The sequence below is a fragment of the Conger conger genome, chromosome 11 (genome assembly GCF_963514075.1).
Source record: "Conger conger chromosome 11, fConCon1.1, whole genome shotgun sequence".
Taxonomy (NCBI): Eukaryota; Metazoa; Chordata; class Actinopteri; order Anguilliformes; family Congridae; genus Conger; species Conger conger.
In genome coordinates, this window is record NC_083770.1 from 14,988,886 (window position 1) to 14,998,474 (window position 9,589).

The window sequence follows — 9,589 nt, forward strand, 5'->3', positions numbered from 1 at the left end:
AGCACACCACAAATTACAGCAACCTGTTTCCTATGACATGAGCTTTCCAAAAACACCAGATACTGTATGTGGAATACTATGGATTATACTATACTATTTCACTTCAGTGGTTTGGGAGAATTTCACTGAGGTGGTAGAATTGAGCAGAGGTAGTAGGGTTATTTTGCTGACACATCTGTAAGGACAGTCTTCAAAGTTATCAGCATGAAACTCAGCAGCAAGTATTTTACAAACACGGGCAATATCAAAAATGGTTGTATGTTACCCCTTGTATCATTCTGTATACTACATTTCTTTAATTTGTTATTTTGTATACTACATTTCTTTAATTTGTTATTTTGAATGGAGCATTTTTCTGATTGGTTAAGCAGCTGGGTTAAATAAAATTTGCCTGAAATTTGCAGTCACTATGCTAACAGGATATACCGTTTTAAAGCATTAAAACTAAAGAATAGTAATTATTTAATTTAGCAAATGTCATTTTTAAGCTTGTGTCAAGAAAAGGGGCCATACTTAATGGGTTAATATGAAATAAAAGTGGTCGTAAACACCCCCACCCAGCCCCCAGATCTGGCCCCCAGGTCAGTTGCAAACATTTGTAAGTTTACATTTGTTAAGTACACAGAAACTTTTCAATGTCAGCCAATAATTATATCCACCCCCGTCTTGAAATTTGACTGTCCTTTCATGGTTTTTGTGCTCAATCGTGAAACCAGGAGTATCATGTTCATGGGAAAAATTGCGAACCCAGCAGAATAATAAAATTACTGTATATGTTTGTGTAAACGGTCTGCACACAATGCACAGAAAAATCCAGAAAACACCATATTTTCCATTTTTCAGGATTTCTAACAATACAAACACAGCATTTCTGTACCACTTTTACATTATCCTGAAGGGTTAATGTGTTGTTGTCCTTATCATTATTCTCATATTTCTTTTCACATAATTATGCGTTCTGTCGTCATCAGCATTGCTTCTATGTTTTATGTGAGGGACTGAGTGAGTGAGTTCCAACCTTGAGGAAGAAAGATTGCAAAAAAGGGAGGAAGAGAACAAGATTGACATTTACTCTTATAAAATTAGGTAGTTATCCTTAAAACTGGCACACACACATTTGCACTGTCCCTCGTTAAGGGTATAAAGGATTGCTGTAAATACAGATTTTTGGTATGGTGTTGAATCAGGTGTACTCTTTCTGCAGAAATAAAGACCTCTATAATTGTGTAAGGTTGAGGAGGTGTGGAGAGCCAGGTGCGACTAAGGGGTAATCCCTTTTAAGCGGACACACAAACGTGCCCGCCACTAAGACCCCGGGGGGTAGGGGAGACAGCTCTGAGACACGGAGACAACTCCGCACAAATAAAAGGAAGAGCCCCAAATAACGGCTCTGAAAATAAAACTACCCTACAAAACTAGGGCGAAAATCACAAACCAAAAATAAGTGCGTAAATGCTAGCACTTCTCTCCCGGACCGGGGAAAACCCAAAGTAAAAGTACAACCCAGTATAAAAGACTAGGCGAAACAAAAATAAAGATACAGCAGACGTGAAGAGTGAAGAGTGAAGAGAACTTTCGGAAGCCACTGTAATTATATACAGCATATAACTGCATACAGAGTTTCCACCTAAAAAAAAGTATCACCTAGGTTATCCAATTGTAACATAACAAATTTCCAGTCATTTTCAACTCCCAAATGATAAATGATAACATGAAACCCCACAAATTGTGAGACCACAACTTCATATTACCGGTAAACAGTATACAGTAGACAATTCCAAGTGTTTTTATGACCGTTTTCTCCCCAGTTTGTCACAGTGACAGGGTAGCAGTGGGAAGCAAGTCAGATGACCACCATTGAATTCATAGCATGGGTAAATAACAAAATTCTATATATCCAAGTATATAATATGTTCAAAGACTCATGCAAGATGGGTAGAATGGCCGTCCATAAAAGGGACTGGATATACATCACTGACAATCACTGAAAGTTAAAAAATAAGTGCTGCAGAATGTGAAAGATTAATGTCTATATGCAAATGGCATGCAGAAGGTCGTACTGGCGAGTCTTCTTGAACCATTCCAAGATTTCCCCTACTGTACATACCCAAGGCTCACAGAAAAACAACCAGTCATCAAATAATGACAATCTCTGTATGTCTAACAAACCTGGTAACCCTTTGTGGCACAGCTGGATGCTGACTCACAGCTAACAATGCATTACCTGTGGTTCATTTTTAAGTGGAATTCCGAGATCTTTATTCAGCCTTTATAGTTACAGTATACTTACAGTATAGCAACCTGTTTCATATGACATCAGCTTTCCAAAAACACCAGATACTGTATGTGGAATACTCTGGATTATACTATACTATTTCACTTCAGTGGTTTGGGAGAATTTCACTGAGGTGGTAGAATTGAGCAGAGGTAGTAGAGTTATTTTGCTGACACATCTGTAAGGACAGTCTTCAAAGTTATCAGCATGAAACTCAGCAGCAAGTATTTTACAAACACAGGCAATATCAAAAATGGTTGTATGTTACCCCTTGTATCTTTCTGTATACTACATTTCTTTAATTTGTTATTTTGTATACTACATTTCTTTCATTTGCATTTTTCTGATCGGTTAAGCAGCTGGGTTAAATAAAATTTGCCTGAAATTTGCAGTCACTATGCTAACAGGATATACCGTTTTAAAGGAGTAAAACTAAAGAATAGTAATTATTTAATTTTGCATATGTCATTTTTAAGCTTGTGTCAAGAAAAGGGGCGATACTTAATGGGTTAATATGAAATAAAAGTGGTCGTAAACACCCCCACCTAGCCCCCAGATCTGGCCCCCAGGTCAGTTGCAAACATTTGTAAGTTTACATTTGTTAACGACACAGAAACTTTTCAATGTCAGCCAATTATTTTCTTTAATGATTCCCAGTGATATCCTTGTTAACATTTTTGAAAAAAGATTGCACAAAGCCAACCTTGCCTGGTTTTCAAGGCCCATTGATTTCAAAGTTTGACTTCTGATTAAAGTACTGATTAAGATTAAACTTGAGACATCAAATGCAAAATGTGAACTGATGGAAACAGAATTAATTATTTTTCCATGGATACAATGAGTTCCATACTACTTTTACTTCGTAATCAGTTTTAGTGTTTGATATACAGTGGGCTCCAGAATTATTAGCACCCTTTCAAACATGGTAAAACTATATATACTGTACTTTTCTTTCAATACATTTCCTCTCTTTACATGAACTATACTGTATCATTTCATCACTTCAATAGAGTATAGAAATGAGGTAACAATAATTGTGAAGCCTGTTATTTTGTGGAAATCTAGTTGATTAATGTAAATGTTTAGTTGAATTCATTGAATCATCAATAAAGCCGACTATTTTACATATGTTGCAAAATAAAGCTTTTGTCAATAACTGTTTTTTTTAGTTTACAGTATTTTTGGGGCAAATTCATCAATAATTCTGGAGCCCACTATATGCATGTGGAATGGCAAGTGTGGAATTTTCAGGGAGGTTTAGAGTTTTATTCTGAATAGAGCTTAACAAATGCCCTTTCTGTGTATTTCTTCATATGCTTTTCCCAAGTACAGGCTATATTACTGACGCAGAAAATAATTCTGCTATGGCCTCCTGGTGTATCAGTAAAATGGCAGGTTCATGTATCAGTGAGTGAATAGAATAACCTTATTTAAGCTGAGGAGAAACTTTAGCTTGGTCAGCATTTCTGTTTGTTGTTTAATGATTGTGCAAATCCAATATGTGGTCTTATTTTTTTAAACCACTTAGTTCAAAGTCTGATGCCTTATCAAACTGGATATGAGATATAAGTTCAGCCATGGGGACAGAGACGGGGTCCTGAACCGACGTAAGACGTAAGGTAAGTGCAGAATTTATTTTAATCAAGGTTTTATGTGTTTTTAAATAAATCTTTGCTTTGATTGTAAGTGAGTGATACATATTAAGATGTAGAAAATGGGTCCTTGTTACTACATGCTTTATCTTCAGTCAACATAATATGTGCTTGTTTCATAATCTAAATAATGAAACAGGCGGTAAAGGCAAACCCAGATCAGCTGAATGTCCATTTCTTATTATTTTGCACTCTTTTACACCCTTGGTGCTGGTGACTCTTTTAAGTTCTGAGGTGTAACTGCAGTTACAAAAAAAATGTCTCATCATCCAAATTTGTACACCTCAGTATTTGTATTGGAAGAGCCCTAAGGAAAACAACATACAGCAACATATTGTAAATCTGTAGATTTTTGGCTAATGTCATTGGGAATATTGGGAATACTGGGAATGTGTTTCTCAGGTAGACTGCAGTAGCTCAAAGGTAGCCATAATGCATGTATTTGCCAGATATTGTGAAAATAATAATATTGAGATAATCGAGCAATAGATATTTTTCAGATTGTTAATAATGCTTTTAATTAGAATTTTCTTGTAATATTTTCCCAACATTTTTATTCATTCATATTAGTTTTTTTTTTAATGCTTGTAATTAATATAATATTAATGTGTTTTGTACTGACATTCCTGTGGGAAAGGGCCTGATCACCACACCAATGAAGCCTGAACACATACCTCTGTGTGCGTTGTGGTGCCCCGCTGGTTGAGAGAGAGAGAGAGAGAGAGAGAGAATTGGTGAACGAACAATTATTTCATTCTCGATAAGGGCCCTCAAGGCACGTTTCAATTGTCCAAAACAAAAAACAGGTTCCTTTAAAATAAAAATAAAAAATAATTAGGAACCCCGAAAAGGCAGTGAAAAAAAAAAAAAAAAAGAATCGGCATCCACGCAACAGCGTTCGTCCGTCTTTGTCTGGGGCGGGGTCGCTCCTTCTCCGTCTCCCCAGTCTCGACCGTCCGCTTTCCCAGCCTAGTCGCCCTCCGTAGGGGATTCAGTTCTAGGGTTTAGAGAGGGACAATGTTAGCTGGCTCACAGCAGGAGAGATACGCTCACGTGCCCCGGATTTCAGTTTCGGTCCCGGGGTTTCCTCCAGGAATTCCTCCACGTTTCTCTTAGTGGGAGTTTGTTCGTCTCTTGGCTGAAATGGCTTAAGCCCGCACTGGCATCGTGTCTCTCTGCCTCTGTCGTCAGCCCCGCTCTGCTCCACCGCCCCGCTCTTTGAAGGGCACAGTTCCCTCCCTCTCACTCGGTTCAGCTGAGCCTGTTGCTCGCCCCGGTGGTGCTGACCTTGGTGCTGACTTTCTCCGCGGGTCTCTCCAATGTGCGGCTCTACTGAAAGATGACCTCGGGAAATATTCACCGCTGATCACTTTCCCCAGCTCCTGGCCCCGGCGCACTGGCCGTTCCACTCTAGTGGTGTCTCGATCCCAGATCGGGCCACCACAGTGTGTGTGTGTGTGTGTGTGTGTGTGAGAGAGAGATATGTCTGGTCTTGAACACTTTTTGCATAGTCTTGTTTTTTCTTTTGTTTGATCTCAAATTTCACATCATCCACAAAGGTATGGTTGAGAAAACCCAATGCCACACACTCAGGAACATCCCTCAATGCACTGCAAAAAAACATTCAAATACAGGAAATGCACACAACACTACGCAACTCACAGGAAATCACAGTACCAAACTGGGTTGGGCTAGCAATGGTGGTAGTGTTACGGTTATAGTTTGTTCACCATCATCCCAGTGAAGCACTTTGCATCTCATAAAGTGCAAGAATCTAAATGCAAGAATTTTACATTATTATTATTATTTCACTGTTTCACACATCCTGTGCCAGGCAGACAGGACCGCACTCCACTGTAAAATCCAGCTGTGACCAGCTTCAAATAAAAGCTACCAGCTGTTCAAAAACACAGCTTGAGCTGGTCTACCTGGTCAACCAGCTACCAGCTGTTTCAAAACCTAGCTTGAGCTGTTTTTTTCAGCAGGGTACACAGGGGACAGATTAGTAGCATAAATGAATGCATTAAAAAAGCTTTTTCAAATAGCCACATCCCTGGTGTTGCGTTAGTGTATGTGCACTGATGCCTCTAAAAACCTGTAGAGAAAAAGAGAGAGAGAAAAAAGAAAAACTTTTCTCATCTTCCAATAATCTACACAACAACTGACATGCTGGATTTCTTCCAAATAACTATATAAGATGCAACAATGTTTGCTACTGTAGTTTCCTGTCAGTTGTGAATGAGCAGTGTTTTTTGTTTCTACCTTCAGCAGTATTGCCAGCTTGCTAAGTGACAGTAGCCTGGTCAGTGTTCACAGCACATTTCTAGATGCAGCATGTGTTGCTAAATTGGTGAAAGTGTTTCCTGAATTTTCAGTGTGTTGCTAAACACAGCATATGAGTTATCAAATTGGTGAATGTATTTTCTCTATTTCCAACACATTGGGCCTTCTCAAACAAACACAGACTGTAAAGACAACAAAAATAGACTTTATTGCTTGTTTAATGATGCATATTTCTGATGTATATTTTGATAGATACCAGGATGAGGGTGCTCCTGAGTTTGTGTGCTGTGCTGGTGCTGCTTTGGTCCACTGTCCAGTGTCGCCCTAGGCATGATCACAGTCACCATGGCAATGATCACAGTCACCATGACAATGATCACAGTCACCATGACAATGATCACAGTCACCATGGCAATAACGACTTCAGCATTTCTGCCAATGGAAGCCTGAAGATATACCAGGACAACATAGACTTTGCTTTCCATCTGTACAAGCACATCTCTGCCCAGCCCGATTCTCAGTCCAAGAACGTCTTCTTCTCCCCGCTGAGCGTGTCCATGGCCCTGGCTGCTCTGTCCGTGGGGGCCAGAGGGAAGACGCAGCAGCAGCTCTTTGAAGGTCTGGGCTTCAACAGCACAGAAATCACCACAGAGGAAGTGAGCCAGGCCTTCCAACACATCCTTCACAACCTCACCGAGGAAACGGACGTAGACCTGTCGCTCGGGAATGCACTCTTCATTGGACAAGACTTCAAGCCACGTCCTGAGTTCCTGGAGAGCATGAAACGCTATTTTGAGTCAGATGTTTTCAGCACCGACTTCAACAAGACTGAAGAGGCCAAGGAACAGATCAATAAGTATGTCAATGAAAAGACCAAGGGTAAAATATCAGATCTGGTTCAGGATGTGGATCCACTGACAGTCATGTATATCATCAACTACATATACTTCAAAGGTGAGGCACAGGCTACATACAGCCTCAGGCTGGAAACGTTTCAGAATGGGTCTGTCCAGGGGCGTAGGTTTCATTTAAACATTGGTGAATATTTATGAACCAATTTGCTCCTCTTCTGCATCAATTTATTGTGTAAATTTATTTTATTTATGTAAAGGAAAAGACATCATTCAGGTAGGCTACCCATATAGTGACTGTTCGATGGCTTTTAAGAACATTCCAAATCAAAATCTTCACATTTCCCTCAGTCCAGCTTCCTCATTGTTTGCCGCAAATCTTTCAGACCGTTTGCAAACACAGCGAACAAAATGCTAACGGAAAAAAATTAAATTGTTTGCAAACATTCGCCTGTTTGCTGAACATTAACGCACCTCAGATAACTTCAGGCACAAGTTATGATCTAGATAACGTTAGCGTTTCATCCGCAGATACTCTCATTCAGAAACACTGAAGGTAAAACAAGCGTGATAGCTACTTACACTCGACTCACTACACTATCATGCTTCCGCAACGGTAGACATATAGCAACTGCGAGTCAGCGAGGCCGGCAGACCTAGCAAGTTTAAGATGGTATGGTCCAGTAAGGGTGTATGAAATAATTGTAAAATAGGTAAGAAGGATATCTAAGCGTTTAGACCCTCTGTGCTGTTATTTTTCATATAAAGGGGGACATGTTCCCCCTGTCCCCCCCTAAATCTACGCGCCTGCGTCTGTCAATCTCTGCCTAACTAGCCAAACATTTCCAGAATCCCTGTAACTGTTAATTCATATCTGACAAAAATATTAATTTGGTGGCTGTCTCGTAAGCTTATTTATTTAGGGGCATGTAAGTTATTATATAGGGCCAGCCTGTAGCCTAGTGGCTAAGGTACATGACTGGCCCCTGGAAGGTTGGTGATTCAAGCCCTGGTGTAGCCAAGATAAGATCTACACAGCTATTGGACCCTTGAGCAAGGCTCTTAACCCTCCATTACTCCAGGGGGTATTGTCTCCTGCTTAGTCTAATCAACTGTAAGCTTTCGATAAAAGCGTTAGCTAATTAAGTAATTATGATGATTTAAATGAACACATTTACTGTGATGCGTTTCTTACCTGCAGGTAAATGGCAGATACCATTTGATCCCAAAGCAACCAAGGAACACGACTTTCATGTTGATGATAAAACAAATGTTTCTGTTCCGATGATGTATGGAGAGGACTACTTTAATGCTTATCAAGATGAAGACGTCTCCTTTCTCCAGCTGCAATATAATGAGTCTGTCGCAATGATGCTGCTGCTTCCAGAGAAAGGATTGCAGGGTCTGGAGGAAGTGGTCTGCAAAAACCATTTGCAGAAATGGAAGACATCAATGGAGAAGAAGTAGGCTATTTTAAATCAAGTGTAAAGTGCATTTATAATGTGAACCTGCACCACACCAACAACCTTCTCATGTGGGAAATAAGTCAACTACCTTACTCATGTATGACATCAACACATTTTAGAATGTAAGACCTAAGAACATAACTGTTAGTGGTGATGAAAACAGATCAAGTGTGAAGATGTTGAACTGTTGAAAATCATACAGAATTATACTATGCTTAATTACACTACTGTTGTTACCTTCACAGGAAGTACCAAGTGTATGTTCCAAAACTGTCCCTTAAGACCTCATATCAACTCAAAGAAATCCTTTCTGAAATGGGAATCACTGACATATTTGGGAATACTGCAGACCTCACTGGAATATCAGAGGAAAGCAAATTGGCTGTATCTAAGGTAGGGAAAATCTGAAAATCTCTGAAAATGAGAGTGAGCACAAATAGGTGATTTCTTCATATTTCACCTGTTTTTAATAAGGTGAATTGACTTTCTTTAAAAAACACATCTTGTACTAGCAAATATCTCCAAGCAAATTTGACAAATTTGCTATATATTGTTTCAACCCCATCTGTTTCATTGTCTGTATTTCACTAGTGTTTGTGCTGTGTTTTGATAGGTTATGCACAAGGCTACCTTGGACGTGGACGAGGCTGGAGCAACAGCAGCTGCAAGCACAGGAATCGGAGTCAGAGCAAATTCAGCACAATTCCCCGCACACACCCCGGTCTTGAAATTTGACCGTCCTTTCATGTTCTTGGTGGTCAATCGTGATAGCAGTATCATGTTCATGGGAACAATTGTGAACCCAGCAGAATAATAAAATTACTGTATATGTATGTGTATACGGTCTGCACACATTCATTTCAATGGACAGAAAAATCCAGAAAACACCATATTTTCCATTTTTCAGGATTTCTAACAATTCAAACATATCATTTCTGTACCACTTTTACATTATCCTGAAGGGTTAATGTGTTGTTGTCCTTATCATTATTCTCATATTTCTTTTCACATAATTATGTGTTCTGTCGTCGTCAGCATTGCTTCTATGTTCTATGTGAGGGA

At 39.4% G+C, this 9,589-nt stretch overlaps 1 protein-coding gene across 1 annotated transcript; it reads left to right on the forward strand.

The window, feature by feature from the left end:
• The first annotated feature begins 3,844 nt into the window (after positions 1 to 3,844).
• LOC133140688 (alpha-1-antitrypsin-like) lies at positions 3,845 to 9,341 on the forward strand. Its single transcript, XM_061260812.1, has 5 exons — positions 3,845 to 3,894; positions 6,463 to 7,164; positions 8,263 to 8,524; positions 8,773 to 8,920; positions 9,141 to 9,341. The coding sequence occupies exons 2-5, from the start codon at positions 6,471 to 6,473 to the stop codon at positions 9,339 to 9,341; spliced, it is 1,305 nt and encodes a 434-aa protein (XP_061116796.1). The 5' UTR covers positions 3,845 to 3,894; positions 6,463 to 6,470.
• Positions 9,342 to 9,589: the final 248 nt, after the last annotated feature.

Bases quoted from the DNA above. Each gene is read 5' to 3' on its own strand.
- LOC133140688 (XM_061260812.1), top strand. From the start codon at position 6,471: ATGAGGGTGCTCCTGAGTTTGTGTGCTGTGCTGGTGCTGCTTTGGTCC. The intron at 8,525-8,772 runs GTAGGCTATTTT...TTACCTTCACAG, and splicing joins AAGACATCAATGGAGAAGAA to GAAGTACCAAGTGTATGTTC. The intron at 8,921-9,140 runs GTAGGGAAAATC...GTGTTTTGATAG, and splicing joins GCAAATTGGCTGTATCTAAG to GTTATGCACAAGGCTACCTT.